Here is a 16,509-nt window from a genome sequence, read left to right on the forward strand (position 1 = left end):
TATGATTGGGCCTTCATTTCCTGCGTTCTGGTGAATTTTTATGCACGAATTTGTGCTGTTTCTGTGTCAGTTTAGAGTGGAAATGTTTTTAATTTAATCAAAATAAAACATCTGCTACTGCCTATTTCATGTTTTCATTGGGCGGGACAAATCCACATTCTAAATATCATGGGGGACATGTCCCCTGTGTCCCCGCATACATCTACACCTATGGCCACATCATTGTGTATTATTGTGTCTTAATAAAATTATCATGGTTATATGTTATGAAACTGACCTCGAAACAGAACATTTGCAGATACATTTTTAGGTCATAAATGTAAAAAACAACAACAACAAGGTCAAACAAAATTAAAGGTTTTAAATGTTTAATGGATGCAGCACTGATATGTAACAGGTTCAGAACACTGAAGGTTTTTTTAATAAATGTAATGGCTCTGATGATCTACAGCATTCCCGTAATAAGGCTTGTGAGCCAAGTTCATGCCCTCTTAAATACAACTCAAAGGCGTACCAGCTGCAGTGCAGTGCAGCGAGACGTCCCCAAAGGTCACACGTTTCCTTATCATAATTCTGATGCTGGTGCTTGTTACGTAAAAAAATGTGCTTGTTAGGTAAAAAAGTCAACAAAAATTCAAACACAGAGTATTTATACTTTCTATTCACAGTGTACATATTTACATTAAAGCTTTTCAGACCAGTAGATAATACCTACGGGGCTGAAAGGGCTTTTAAGTCCAAAAAACACAAGCTTGGTACGATCCATCGAACTCTGAGGCACCAGTGGAGTATAAAAATGACACTGAAGGCAGTTCTGTACAGGTGTGGCAGTCTTTTTGCTCTGGTTAGCAGGGTGCTGAGGCACACTGTGAGCTGCTGGGTCGTGGACAGTCTTTGTCATTGTGCTCCGTCAATTTGAGAATGACGACTTTCCTCTGGAGCTGCTTCGCCTCCGGGGCTGCTGGCTCTGGCTGTTCAGATACTGGTTGCACTGAGCTCTCAGTAACTAAGTCCTGGCAGCTTTGTGGCAGCAGCATAGTGGTGATGTTTGAGTATCCACCCTGCACCGCCAGGTGTAATGGGCCGTGCCCCTGATTGTCTGACAGATGCAACGCATCTGGACAGTGAAGCAGCAGCTCTTTCAGGACTTCACAGTGTCCGTTCTCTGCTGCCACATGGCAGGGTGTGCGTAGGGTGTTGTTGGATCTGTAGGGGTCTGCCCCCTCTTCTATCAACATCTTGACTGTGGCCAGATGGCCTCGCTGGGAGGCTAGGTAGAGAGGAGTGAGTCCGAGGGCGTTCTGGCCGTGGATATCCGCTTGGTGTTTGATCAAGAGGCGAGAGGTGCTGGTGTGACCCGTCTCTGCGGCTACATGTAGGGGTGTATTTGACCCAGCAGAAGTCATGTGAACATCCGCCCCTAGTTCGATCAGGATCCGTGCCACTCTGTACTGCCCCCTCTGAGAAGCCAGATGCAGCGGTGTGCGGCCATCTGTTGTCTGCCCATCCACATCAGCGCCAGCCTGCTTAATCAGCAGCTTGACGATGCCCAGATGCCCTTGCCAGGCAGCCAAGTGGAGCGCCGTCCAGTTGTCTTTACCCTTGACTTGAACATCAGCACCACGGCTCAGTAGCACCCGAATTACATTCTCCTGGCCATGCTGGCATGCAATGTGAGCTGGTGTGCGTCCCTGGCCATCGGTTTCATTTATGGCTGCCCCTTTGTCCAGCAGCAGACGCGTGATGGCCTCGTCCCCATTCTGGGCAGCCCAGTGCAAAGCTGTGTACTGGTCCTCATCTTTGGCGTTGACGTTGGTGCTGCGCCGACCGAGCAGAAGTTCTGCCAGCGGCTTCAGGTGCTTCTCTGTGGCCAGGTGCAGGGGTGTGGAGCCACGGGCATTCGCGAGGTTGGGATTGGCATTGTTCAGAAGGAGGAACTTGACAGCTTCCTCATTGGCCAAGTTGACGGCGTGGTGGAGCAGACTGCCTCCTCCGTCGAGGAGAAGATCAACATCCTGAGGTTGGAGGATCTTCATCAGCTTGGCAGTGTCTTTGGTCCTGATTGCCTCACATAGCTTTCGCTTCTGGATCTCGGCAGAATCTGTTTGATGAGGAGGAAAAGTACGGCATTAAGTCAGGGAATCACGATCATTTAGTATTTTTAGATTTACATGGATAATAGCTCCAGTTGTAGGTCTTTGTGTAGCTCTTACCATATGTGTTTTCTTTCTCAAAAGACAGCGTGATAGAGTCTTGGGAGGAGAAGGCTGAATCAGCTGACGAGATGCCAGACAGCCTCTTGCAAGTGTTCTCTTTGCTGTGGCAGCTATCCTCCTTCACCCGATCAAAGCTCCTTGAGATCCCAGAATCCACTTGGCTCAATAGCTCTGACAGGCTGTAATCTTTTTCCGGCAACATGGCTGACTTTGGACGCACCGGCTTGTTGTCTTTAACCTGTAGTTAAATAAGCCAGATAAGCATAGTTGGACAAGCTGTTTTTTGACACTGTATCATTACATTTATACTCAGGTATGTACCTGCCACTCCTATATTAAGCCACTCTAGCTATTGGCTGTTGACACTGTGATAATTTTAATTCGTCATGTGATAATAATCTAAACTTTGGTTTGATCCCGGAAGTTCAAAACAGTGTATTATTAAGTAACAGCTGTCACCTTACATGAGCAGGACGTTTGTTTCCAGTCACGTACACAACTGTGACAACACGGAAATGACAAAGCAGCACACGGGCTAAACAATCCCATCAGTCAACATTCCTCTTTTGTGATGCAACTGTTGGTCAGGATCAAACATTTACACAATGTATGACTTCAAAAGTCATAAGCATGTCTGGAGCAATTTACAGATAAGCCTCCCGGTGTCTAGGTGTGTGGTTACACATTAATGGAAAATGCAAACAGTCCGTTTACAAGCTACAAAGAAGAATGACAGGTAAAACAGCAAAACATGAGCTGCTAGAATTATTATAGAATATAGATTTTGAGCGTAGAACTCTTCATTCTCTGCATTACAGTGATTTTTTAGGCCTTTTCTGCATCAGTTTATGGTGTTCATGTCCTGGTACATCCTGATTTAACCGTGCATAGTCTTACAGCTGATTACACTTGTTGCTCTTGAGGTTGCATAGTGCCACCACACCTACTTTGCCGGAGGTATTGACAAATCTATGCGATATATGCCAGCAGTTTATTAAAATTAAAGTTCCCTTCCACTTTCATGTTTTTACTAATGGGGGGACAAATGCATGTGTCCCCTGCTTCCCCACAGAAAATCTACCTCCTATGGTTGTTCAAAAAACATTTTTCCTGCTCTTTCCCCACTTTGAAATAGAGGTTCACTTAATCTACAATGTTCAAACACTGGGCTCTTTCATCCAACAGCAGTTAATATGGTGTTGTCATGCCGTACCTGGTCACTAGTGAGTGCTTTAGGGGAAGTGGGCTCTGGCTCTGATGTTGATAAGGTTGGCGTCCTTGGCTCCTCTTGAGGTTTAGAGCAGAGCTCCTCAGCTTCAGATGTGATTTCTGAAAGAACAACAGCTCCAGTCATGTTTCAGTAATAGCTAGGAGGGATTAGGAAATGTAAAAGGGAAAGAAAGCTAAAAGTAGGAGGCAAAAACTGTGCTTCGAAAGTGCATTGTTATTGTCAGTGTCCAGTTACATGAACAAGATCACCTGTGTTTCATATTAATTTACTCGCTAACATGATAGAGGAACACTGAGTGGACATTTGCATAATTTACCCTGGAAGCTGGGTCTTGCATCAGGATTTGTGGTCCAGCAGCGTTGCATGAGGCTCAGGAACCCTGCACAGGCTGAAGGTCGACACCGTGGCACCGCACCGAGGTCTGGACGCACCCCCTTCACCACCTTCACCATGATCTGAAGGATGTTATTCTCACCTAGGGAAGAAAACAATCCGATACTTCAGTTTCAACACTAAGAAATCAGGATTTATACAAAAATCAAAAAGTTTTGTTTCATATTTGCAGTTTGAGTTAGATGTAAAAAATTAGATCAGAAATATTATGTTTGATTTTGTCTCCCAGTCCTAGCATTGATGAAGAGCTATTGAGAAGATTTAAAAATATTGTGTATCGAGCTATAGCCTAAAAATAATGCAATATAATTTCCAGGATGTATTGTCCAGCCCTATCCAGTACCAGACTCCATTAAAAAATTGTTAAATTTTGTAGGTTGTTGGGTGGTTAGGGTTAGGGTTTAGGGGGCAGGGTCACAGATTTTGACGGGTTAGGGATTACAACACTGTTTATCCTATTTCTGGACATTTTTCAGTTTAAATGCACAGTTTAAAACATTAGGAAGAGAAGTAATCAAAAAATAATTCAGTGTCAGAAGTTGCATTACTTTGATGAATTAATGTAAATAGTTATGTTCCTTGTTACATTTTTAATAGGGTAATTAGTAATCTGTAGCTTCTTACATTTCAACATTGCATATTTGTAAGTCACATAAATCTGATCTGAAGCCTTATTTATAAATGTAACACACTGCAGTATATGATAACATAATCTTAAGTGATGGTAGGCACCGCGGCTTTATAGACAGTCAGTTATGCACGGCTTTATCACCATTTTCCCATGTGCTCAGATAAGAGAGTGTGTTCTGTTGTTTCCCATGGGAGCAAAAAAGAAAAGCTCTCAGAGCTCCTGGTCCGGCCTCCTTCTATCTGACTGTGGGATCAGCCAAGTCAATGATTCAGAACAAACAGGTAAAGGCCATAATCGCAGGTACTTCCCTCCTATTGTAGCCATAATTCCCCTCGCAGGTGGAGGAGAAAGAAGGAAAGGGATGGTTTCCAGGCCGTTTCTCACTTTTTAATTATGTCTGGATCAACACAGGCGGTGCCAGTGCCAACCTGGAAACCCTCATCCACACACTGGTCTTCAAAAGGAGCCAAATACCTTGAAGTAAACTGCTACCTGATACGCCTGGGAGAAAACACACTCGCCAGTCTAGCTCTGTCCAACTGCCTGCTCAGGTATTCACTGAATAAACACATACAGTGCAACACCTGTACACACACACAAACACACACACACACCTTGAAAGGTGTAGGCTGAAGTTAGATTATGTCTTTACTGGAAATAATGGAAGCCCATTCCTGCCAGGAAAATGTTAAAAATAAATAAAAGTTAGGAGGGATAAAAATACATACTCGTGGAAGGCCAAATTTATGAGATAGCAAGTCAAATGTTGGACGAAGTACAAAGTACAGGACGCCATCTTATGACTTGTAACTTGTGTGGCCTGGGGATTATGGTTTAGAATATCTATATTGATATTTGAATGAATCACATATTAAATAAATTAAGTGATGCTTCTTATTAAACCAGTAAAAGTCTTTGTACATGTAGGCCTACAACAAAACACTCAATCGCTTATGTTGTTTTTAGCCACATTAGCTGCATGGCTAACGGATGGCAATGCTGGTTTTAGGCTGAAATATTTCAAAAATGAATGGGTGGATTGCTATGAAATTTTGTGCAGACATTCATGGTCCCCAGATGATGATTCCTACTGACACTGGTGATCCTCTAGCACCAACATGAGTTCTGCTAGCTCTACTTTGCATTTAGAGCTATCAGTTTGTGAATGTCAGCATGCCAACACGTTAAACTAACACGGTGACCATGGTAAAGCTTAGGCTATACTAGCTGAGTATCAGCATGTTAGTGTTGTAATTGTGAGCATGATAGCAGGTGTTAGCATTTAGCTTAAAGACAATGATTCCAAATGACTTTGGTGATCCTCTGACTTGATGTGATCAAGCTAGCACCAACATGAGTTCTGCTAGCTCTACTTTGCGTTTAGAGCTAGCAGTTTGTGAACGTTAACATGCTAAACTAACATGGCAACCACTGTAAAGCTTAGGCCATAGGGCTATACCTGCTAAGTATCACCATGTTGGTGCTGTAATTTTGAGCACGATAGCATGTTGGTATTAGCATTTAGCTTAGAATCCAACTGATTTTGGTGATCCTCTGACTTGATGTGATCAAGCTCTGGCACCAAATATGAGTTCTGCTAGCTCGACTTTGCATTTAGAACTAGCAGTTTGTGAATGTTAGCATGTTAACATGTTAAACTATCATAGTGACCAAGTATGAAGTATCAGCATCAGCATGTTAGCGTAGTAGTTGTGAGCAGGATAGCATGCAGGTGTTAGCATTTATCTTATAGTGGGCTACTTCTTTTGGGGTCCATGTCATTGGTTCGACAGCCCATTGGTTCGACATCCCATTAGTCCGACTGTCCACGGTGCTGAACGGCTCGTGGCGGGCGTATGGTGCGCCGCGACCGGCTTGAGGCGAAGCAGGCTCACGGCTTATGTGTTTGTCACTTTCTTTTTCATTTTAACCCACACCATGATCTTTTCCTGACCCTAACCAAGTGGTTTTTGTGCCTAAACCTAACCAGACCTTAACCACAGGGCATCATGATGATTTCGGAACGGACTTCGGAACAATGAGTTTAATATGGTCAGAACAATGGGATATCGAACCAATGGGCAGTTCCCCTTCTTTTGTGCAGCTAGCATGTCTAGACTCTGTAGTAGACTTAAAGTCTTTCTAATCAGGCTACACCTTGTTTGAAATCATAAATCTGGCAAAACATAAAACAACAACATGATATCAAAATTGCTAAACCACTAAAAGTCGCATATATATTAACTTGTAGCCCTGCAGAGTAAACACAATTATCAAGTAACTTCATTTTAATTTACCATCAGTATTTTCAATTCTGGCATTCCTAACTTTTTTGATTTTCTTTTCAGGTATGGCTTTCATGAAATATAGTTCAGCAATAAAGCAGATCTTCGTTAGTTTCATGTATTACTTGTGTGTTTTGTTTTTTTCTTTTTGGTTGTTTTGTTTTTTTCGTCTCTTGAACCATTATTTGTGGGAGGTTGAGATTTTTTGTGTGGTTAATGTTTGTGTTTATGTCTGGTTGAAGTTAACATACTGGAATGTTTGGTTTGTTACTGGTTAATGTGTCAATGTGTGGTTAATGAGTAATCCCCTGAGGGATGGGTCATGTAAATGACCAGACATGAAAATAAAATATTCATTCAATCATTTATTCATTCATTCATAATATGAGTCTTACCTTGGTAGGGTTTCTTCTGTGTAAGAATCCCCCAGATGACGATGGAGAAACTAGAATAGAGGCAAAATGAAATGAAGAGATGTCAGTAGAAAATAAAAAATTAAACATAATTCTGCCAAGGAATTGCCATGCTTTCTATTTCAAGCTGAACCTGCTTATCATGTAAAGTGGAAACAGCATATTTTTTTTATTTAACTTAAGACTATGAGGTAAATGTTGATTGCACAATGTAACAGCTATAGAATAATGACACCATCACAGTTAGACCAGTTCCCTCTGAGTCTCACTTTCACTTTGCAATTCTGTCTATCACTGGGTATGATCCACGGGGAAAATGAAGGCTCAATTTACAGCACAAAGGAAGTACGTCAACTGTTGTACAACCAAAACAGGAAGAGGATAGCACTTTTGTTTTCACTAGTAGCTGTCGGTAGTGATCCCCAGTTACCAAAGAGTATCAATGTAAGTTCTATGCAGTTACTACCAAGCCTCCAGGGAGAATGCTGGGCTTTAAATCCAATTTTACATGGCATCTAAACACGAAATTATGACTTCTCTGTCACAAAAGACCTTTTCCAATAGACTTACATTGACTCGTTTTACTATCAGAATTAAATTCATCTGGTCCAAAAACATTTGAAAGTCTAGAAGAGTCACACGATTAAATGAGTTTAGTGGATGGCTTGCTCTATGAGCCCCACAATACAGTAGATTCGGGTAGTAACTTCTTTGGCTTTATGCAATACTGAGCAACTTTGCTCTATCCAGTTCTCTTTATACATCTATGGTTAGTACCCACAGTAGCGAAAAAGGCGGAAGGTGAATACCACCTTCAAACCAGTGCTGTCAGATTGTCAAATAATTCAGTAAAAGTCTGGCTATACATTTATTTACCCCTTTTAACTGACAGTTTTTAAGAAAATAAAATCCGTCTCTCTTAAACATGGTACAGTTCATTTGCAACAAAACTCATTTTCGACATGTGATTGATTACAGTGAGTGAAGTGAGTCAGACCTTGAAGGGGAAAGTCAAACAAACAGAAAAAACCCTACATTCACAGGAAAAGGTTGCATGCAAACTGCTGAAAAATCCAACCTGTATACGTCATGCTTGGTGTCCGACACTCTGTCCTTCTCAATGATGCTCTCAGGCGGCAGGTAGGCAATGGTGCCGCAGAAGCCGTCTCTACTGATGTCATCAGCCCGTGACAGGCCATTCCACCGGGCCAGGCCAAAATCAGATATCTGAGACAGGGAGAGATCAGATAAGACCCTCAAACAGAGCAAACCCGCCGCTTTTTTCTCATCAACCACCGTGACATTGATGACTAACTTTGCCCTCTGATGCTGACAGGCTGCTAAGCTCCCATTATGTGCACTTAGTGGTATGATAAGGGCAACACAGCCATGTCCCAGCCTGTAGGAGAGGAGAGGCCCTTCACGTTTGTGTTGAGGAGTGCTCACGCCCACGCTCTTTCATGCACACACAGAGGGAGCTTTAATAAGAGCTGAATTAATCCTGTCTGGACAGGCCCGGGTGAGGTGTTTACATCCACGTATTAAACTCCAGAAATGACGGTTCCCACCCATTGCTCTCAGTGCAGTGGAGCTGTTTAGAGGTTGGACAGGGCCTGAGAGACACCTGTCTGCCCAGAGCGTGTGCAGGGCTGTCATTTTAAAATGGATGCAAATTTAATAGCAAACCCCCTCACGGCTAAAACCCTAAAACTGTGGCTTTTAGCTTTGACGCAGGAACAGCTGTGATTTAACTGCATGTCAAGTGTGTCTTACAGCAAGAGAAACATTAAATTATTACACTTCACAGGATTTAAGTGAGATGATTGACGATAGTTTCTCACAGTCATCAATTATTATTGTTGCTGCCTGTCAGAAACCAGCTGTTCTGATGAGGTGTTTTTTGACCATCAATTTTAAGGACATCTTTTTTTTATGTATTCTATAAAAGACATGTACACGGTAACATCTAAATATGATCATCACCATCCCTAATTCTAAACTCTTCACACAAAAAAAAAAACCTTAAAGGGACAGTTCACCCCCAAAATCAAATTTTTTTTCCTCTTACCTGTAGTGCTATTTATCAGTCTAGATTGTTTTGGTGTGAGTTGTCGAGTGTTGCAGATAACGGCCGTAGACATGTCTGCCTTCTCTCCAATATAACAGAACTAGATGGGACTTGGCTTGTGGTGCTCAAAGTGCCAAAAACAACAACATTTGAACTCAACAACGATGTCTCTTTCTAGAAATCATGACCCAGTTACTCAAGATAATCTACAGACCTTGTTGTGAGCAGTTTCATGTAGGAACTATTTTCTTTCTTCCAAACTTCACCCACCAACCACATCACTGCACAGAGGGAAGCAGAGGTGGGAACTAGTCATTGTCTTGCAAGTCATACGTAAGTCTTAAGTCTTTGCGCTGTCAAAGGAGGCAAGTCTCGAGTTTGGTGTTCATTAAATTTAATGCCATTTTAACGGCAAAGAGCAATAATATATTAAATGTACAAAAACCCTGGCTTCTTTTTAAAACTTTTATTTATTTGTTGAAACAAGTTTGTGTAAAAATTTCTTAGTTTATAAGCTAACGTTAGTGAAGCATTAGCTCTGGTAGTTGTTGCCTGTCTGTGTGTAATTTTCGACCCGTGTTTTGCATACTTCCCTTCTTTTTTTGGCAATTCTTTTTTTGTTGTTGACCAATGCAATCTTTTTGTATGCAAACAAAATTATATGTGGTATCATTATTTCAAAAGTCTTTTCATCTTTTTTTTTTAGTTAACATTACAGCTCAGTCGTGGAGGACGCCAATAATGTTCACATCTTGCACGAACACGACCCTCTCTTCCATGAGTAGATGCACGCTTCCTTTTGCGTAGTGATACGGTTGGTGGATGTAGTTTAGTAGAAAGAAAATAGTTCCTACATGAAACTGCTCACAACAAGGTCTGTGGATTATCTTGAGTAACTGGGTCATGATTTCTGGAGAGAGAAATCACTGTTGAGTTTTTCAAATGTATTTTTGGCGCTTTAAGCATCACATGCCGAGTACCATCTAGTTCCATTATATAGGAGAGAAAGCAGACACCTCTACAGCCGATATCTCCAACACTCAGCAACTCACACCAAAATAATCTGGATTAATAAATAGCACTACAGGTAAGAGGAAATATATGTATTTTTGGTTTTGGGGTGAACTGTCCCTTTAAGAGCCACAAAGGATGCCACTTTGTGACAAGCTCTCTCACCTTGACATGATAGTGAGCATCCAGCAGGATGTTGGCCGGCTTCAGGTCCAGGTGTAGCAGCGGTGGATTCATGCAATGCAGGAAGTTCATTCCCACCGCAGTCTCGTGGATGATGCGGAAGCGGAGCTCCCAGGGCAGCGGCTCGGTGGCCAGCAGGGTCTCCAGGGAGCCGGTCTCCATGTACTCCATGACGAGGCCTTGGGGGTCCTCGCAGATCCCATACACAGGCAGGATGTATCGGAACTTGGCTGCCTCCATTTTCTTCGCCTCCTCCAGCAGCTCTGAACGCTCCCTGTGGTTAAAAAAAAAAAGCCAAACACATTATGTGACATATTCAGCCATGCTTTGCTGCTGGAGTGACTCAGCACTTTTAAATGAAACACTGATGTAAAGATCTTTGGGTGGCTTGTTTTTAACATGTCCTTCCACATCCATTGGCTCACAGGTATTTAACACAGCTAGCTTTACATAAAACATTAACCTTAATGATTCTGAGGTCACGCTTTGCCCTTTGAGCTGTAATATTTGGCATAGCTTTTGTCCTAAGCCAAATTCCAGCACATTACATGTCACCCTTACTGAGCTCGTAGCTATGCAAAATGCGCACCAGCATTAACTTTAGAGGCTGTGAAAGTGTGACCTCTGCAGACGTCTATAATTCATTTACCAACGTTCAGACCCAGTTTGTGGATTGTGCTCTTGACTGCCTGGAGGCTCTTTTAAGGCCTTGAGGACATTCCAGCCCTGCAGCCTGGAATGCATCAGAGAACCCAGGAGGCTTAAACAGAGCTCTTGTTCTGTGTTGCTCAACCTTTGCACAGCTCTCTTTATCTGGCCCTGCTGACATACCTCAAACATAACTGTGCAAGTCAGTCATGACCTCAGCGCTCATATCATCTCCAGCAAAGGTTGCTTTAAGAATGCAAACACTTAATGAGGACAGATGAGAGAAAGATAAATCACTAATGGTTGCATTCGTAGGAATGTGCTTTGCAGGCAGAATTAGGTGAGCTAGACTGGGGAAGAAGAGACTGCTTGTATTATGCTCAGGGTGTATCAGATTACTGAAAGATTCTATAGGAGGGAGCCTGGATGTAATAGTCCTTTATAGTCAGTACAAGTGAAGGAGGCACAAGCCCCCAAATTTGCCAGGCAGGAGTAACCAAACATGACATGGGAGACTGGGCAAGCACCTGTTTGCTAAATCCTTCATCTAATCTAGAGTGCTCCTCAGCAGCTCCTCAGAACCAAACAATGTCCCTGCTTTAACAGAGAGGCCCGGTAAGACCGGTTTTACAGCTTCTCTTGTTGTCTGTGCCACACAGCGGCGGCAGCCTGCAACAGGCAGACAAAAGTGGCTTTGATGGATGTTATGTGTGGGTCAATGAAGGCTGCAGTCAAATGACTGTTTATGTACTCTGCAGATGTTTGCAGATGATAACATCTTTGGTTCAGGTTCAGCGGATGCTTTAAGTTGCACCACAGGTTCTTTGGGGGGGGGGGTTACAACACAGGAGGTTCTTATGAGGTAATCGCAGTTTAAGTGAAGCCCACAGATGATCGTAGTGTGTGCACAAAGACTAGAAGAACGGAAACTTCCTTTGAGAGGTGGGTTGCTGTGGTGCTGAAAGGGTTGACCTTCGATTAAAAGCTTATGTAGAAATGCAACCATTTACAAAAAACATATACAAAACACCAATTTTTCTTCGCTAAAAGATCCATGCAGAGTTGTGCAAACTGTTACAACGGTTGTGCAATCTCCAGCAGTGCCTGAGGGGAAAGACCACCTTGCTACCCTTATTGAAATGTACATTCATTTACATCAGGCCCTCCCTGAGGCCCTTATATAAATACGTCACAGTTAATCAGGGAAATCAGCAGTGAACCTTTCATGTTTGGGTCAGGTTGGAATAAATAAACAGCTACGGCCCTGAGCAATGTGGACTTTTGGGTAGCGGGATGAATCAACCTGTCCGAGCTCCCTGCAACTTAACAGTGTCTAAATGTCAAAACGTGACCTCTTGTGTGCTGCTGTGGCAGCTTTCTAACAGCACTGTGTGCCCAGACTAGAAGCAGGTGAGTCACACATTCCCTGGTGTTCACCTTTCAAGGACTTCGAGGCACTGAGTGACTTTTCACCAGCACAGTAATAATCTAAGCTTCTGTCTGTCTGCGATTTGGCCATAAACCGATCATGAAGTGACAAACCTGACAGACAGGAGCTGAGTCAAGACAGATTTGTGTGTTTGGTTTTAAGAAAATACAGAAGTAAAGACACATCTGAACTAAATCAGAGCTTCTACAGGAGCATTTTGAGCTAAACTCTTCTATACCAGCTCAAATCATTTTACATACACATGGGTTTAAAGATAATCCATCAACGGCTGTAACTTACTTGTCATCCATATGAAGGCAGGGAGGGCACTTGATAGCCAGCCATGTTTTCCACTGTACGTGCCGGACTTTGTATACTTGTCCAAATCCACCTGAGCCTATTTTCTCCCAGCTGCCAAACTCAGAGGAATCAAAGGTCCGTAACAGCCCCATATTCCCATGAGGAGAATCTGGGACGTCCATATCCGTGTTGAGAGACCCACCAGCTGGGTAAACTCCTTTTTTATTCGTCTCCAAGGCAATATCTGGGCAAGTGAACAGACACACTGAACTGCCTGCTTGTGAGCTCTTCCTTGTTTTTCCCCTTGTGTCAAGCTCAGTTTGGCCCCTCCTTCTCTTCAGGTGAAAAGAGGGGTTGGGCCTAATGCTGTGACACAACTTCCTGGTTTTGAAACACAAGGAAGATGTGGAAAGCTTCAGTGAGATCGGCCACAGGGCAACATGCTGCCACAGTGTCCTGAGACAGTTGTTTTCCAGATGCCCTACAGTCTCAAGCTTTCTCATATTTCTGCCATGAAAAGGAGAGAATGATCTCTGTGAGGAGCCGGAGTCCGTGAACTCAGGAATGTGTCATTTCATAAACGCACCTTTGTCACACTGTAGACCATTATCCAACTAAAAGCCCCCTCAGCTAAGAAGAGGGGATACGTCTTAACAATAGGTGGGTTATCTGATATTGACCAGATGGTTTGGGAATGTGTGGACTCATCTTGGATCATCGTGTTCTGTCATGGATTGTCATTACATGAAATTTTCCAGTGCTGAATTTGAGGTCAGGGTCAGAAAGAGGAGAGCAGACATGAAGCTGCGTCCTCTGGTGGGAGACTGTAAATGACTCATTCCTCACTTATCATAAGTCAAGTGGAGGTTAAACAAGCTTTATCTCCAGTTATATGCTTAAGTAAATTCATAAAACACATCATGCACACAATTCATACCCTTAAATGTGGGAAATCAGATGTTGATCTAATACAAGATTCATTGTAGGGACTGTACTGAAATTCTCCAGGTGCGGAAGAAGGTTAAATGTTATATTTCATCAAAAAAAAAGACCTGTTTTAATGATATTTTTGGATCATCTCCTTAAAACGTGACAACCAAACCCCCAGAAATACATATTTATACAATATTTATGCAAACATGACAAGATGGTGAATATTGCAGACAGTTTTTTCAACAACAGAATGAGTAAAATCAGCACGAGCAGTAGCTTTGCAGCTTCTGATGGACCAGACTACACAATATCTTACCACCCATCCCTGGACTCCACTTCATAAAATGCAACATAGGGGTCTAGTTTGTCGGCTTTAGTGGCATCTAGTGGTGAGGTTGCAGATTGCAGCCAACTGAAACTTCTCCTGGGTGCCAAGTGTGTAGGAAAACTACTGTGGCCGGTGTGAAACTGCAAAATGCAAAAGGACAAATGGCCGAATCTTGATGCAGTGTTTGGTTTGTCCGGTCTGGGCACAGACTCTATAAAAAGATGGGTCTAGCTTACATGATGTCACCAACTGGTTGGTGGACTTCTGTTTTGAAGTTACTCTTGTAATGAGGGATGAGAACACATTCAAGTAACTGATGACCAGTCGAATAGTAATAATAGGAATATTAATTGTTTAAGTGAACAGAAATAATGATTATAAATGTTACAAACATTAAAAGGACATAACTGTAAAAATAACAATGACGGAGAACTGCAGATGTAATGTCAATATTGCAAATATATTTGAATCTACAATCTGTGCAGTTCTAACTTTAAAGTTAAACTACATACATTACCCCAACTTTCCTATCTCCCCCAAGCATGAAAACATTTTGCAATAATTTGAGATTTTATTTCAATTTCTGCCGTTTCCACTGCCTGTGTTTTTTATGCATGAATTGGAGATGTGAATAAAAACAGCTGGATGGAAACGCTCCTTCAAACACCAGACACCACAACTCCAGTGTACTACGAAGTACAGAGATTTTCATCTGGCAGTGATAGGCTTAATCAGTATTGTGTGAACTTGTTTGGCAAGGGCTTTAATGTAACACAAATTACTTTATAATGATAATAATAGAAGAAGAAGAAGAAGAAGAAGAAGAACCTCCATCCCATTTATCCACCCCTGATAGTTTTCATCTCTCCCAATTTAACTTATTGTAATTTAATTAAATTTAGACTTTTACTGTGACTACTTTTATGGGCACTGCAGCACTTTATGACTTTATATATCATATACACTATGCCAGTGACTCATGGACTTGCATTGTTTCATCTATTCACTATCCATTGCCTCTCAATCAACTATTTTGCACTGTATCACATTGCACTGTACGTATTGGTTTTTCATTGTGAATTATTGTCTATCTGTTTGTTATTTGTTTTACATATTATGACTTCTGTGTTCCTGTTTTTGTGTTTTTTAATGGCCTGGGGTCTTTTTAACATCATGCCGGAGGTCTGCAGTTGAAAATTAGCCTTTGGCTAACACCGGCACTTTTACAGCAATGTTCATTAATGTGCACTGTCCTCTAAATAAATAAATAAATACTAAAAAATACTAAGAAGAAGAAGCTTTATTTAATGAGCACTTTTCAAAATCAGCGTTACAAAGTAATAAAATGCACAGGCCTTAAAATCAACAGGTTAAAAAAAATAGTGTATCAAAACCATTACAGTGTAGGAAAAGCTTTTTGAATATATATATATATATATATATAAATATCCTCCTGAGACCCTGCGTCCTCACATGAGGACATTACATTTACCTGTTGTCCTCATTTGTGGACACTTTTATGCTCAGTCTGCTGGTGATCCCGACACAAAAATGGACAAGGTATGGCAGACAAATTTGATCAATTTTAGTAATAGTAACAAGCTAAAATGCTGTTAATTAGGAAGTACCTGTTTGAGGACACTGGAACTATATTATTGTATTATCCCAGCATTTCACACAGGCCAATTATGTGTGACAGACTGTTTGTACAGTTAAAAAGGACATTTGCAGAAGTACGAAGCTGGGAAAATTTAATACAGAGTTACAAAACCAACAAATCACAAAACGTTTTGTATGTATGCAGTTGTTGCATTTGTTGTAATTTTGTTTTTGCACAACAATGTTTAGGTATTGAAATAAACAGTTTTATAATTTATTACATGCTTGCGACTATTAAAAATAAACCCATTGTCCCCATATGAGGACATTTTTTATTTTATTTTTTTATACCAAAAACTACTTTCTGTTCAAGACAATGCTTTGTTTCTTATACTTATCAGGTCCTACATTGCCTAATAGTTTGCAAAAATTAAAAATGCATACCAAGCAAAAGCTGTGGAGGATTCTTTTTGTTCTTCTAAAAATTCAGACTACCTTCCCTCTGATTATTTTATACATATAAGCTTATGCACGTGCAAATTGTGTTTTTTAGGTCCCTGATGCTCATAATAGAGGATAAAATACAATTGAATGCATCTCTATTATTCAGTATATTATTACAATTATTCAGTCTGTATTGCTGTTGGCTTTAAATCAGCACCTGCTATTTATTTACCTCTGCTTCACCTCCATAACACATGATCTCATCATATCACCCTGCTCCACCCTGCTCTCCAGATATAAGTAGGAAACTGGAAGGACGAGATATAAAGACGAGACACTTGAGTGTGAATGTGTCACGAGGGAGGCTGTTGAGACAATACGCAGATCTTACTGGTCT

General features: G+C 41.6%; 1 protein-coding gene across 1 annotated transcript; it reads right to left on the minus strand.

Annotated features, from left to right (window-relative positions):
* Positions 1–351: 351 nt before the first annotated feature.
* ripk4 (receptor-interacting serine-threonine kinase 4) lies at positions 352–13,123 on the minus strand. Its single transcript, XM_049593153.1, has 8 exons — positions 12,809–13,123; positions 10,414–10,705; positions 8,248–8,396; positions 7,152–7,201; positions 3,764–3,922; positions 3,430–3,545; positions 2,214–2,454; positions 352–2,101 (listed from the first exon to the last, which is right to left on the minus strand). Exons 1-8 carry the CDS (start codon positions 12,988–12,990, stop codon positions 846–848), a joined length of 2,445 nt encoding a protein of 814 aa, XP_049449110.1. The 5' UTR covers positions 12,991–13,123; the 3' UTR covers positions 352–845.
* Between the last annotated feature and the right edge of the window lie 3,386 nt (positions 13,124–16,509).

This window comes from Epinephelus fuscoguttatus, linkage group LG12 (assembly GCF_011397635.1).
Source record: "Epinephelus fuscoguttatus linkage group LG12, E.fuscoguttatus.final_Chr_v1".
Classification (NCBI taxonomy): domain Eukaryota; kingdom Metazoa; phylum Chordata; class Actinopteri; order Perciformes; family Serranidae; genus Epinephelus; species Epinephelus fuscoguttatus.

Coding starts and splice junctions, on each gene's coding strand:
- ripk4 (XM_049593153.1), bottom strand. CDS start 12,990: ATGGACGTCCCAGATTCTCCTCATGGGAATATGGGGCTGTTACGGACC. Junction 3,546..3,763: donor TGCAAGACCCAGCTTCCAGG/GTAAATTATGCA, acceptor TTGTTCTTTCAG/AAATCACATCTGAAGCTGAG. Junction 2,102..2,213: donor TGAGAAAGAAAACACATATG/GTAAGAGCTACA, acceptor CTCATCAAACAG/ATTCTGCCGAGATCCAGAAG.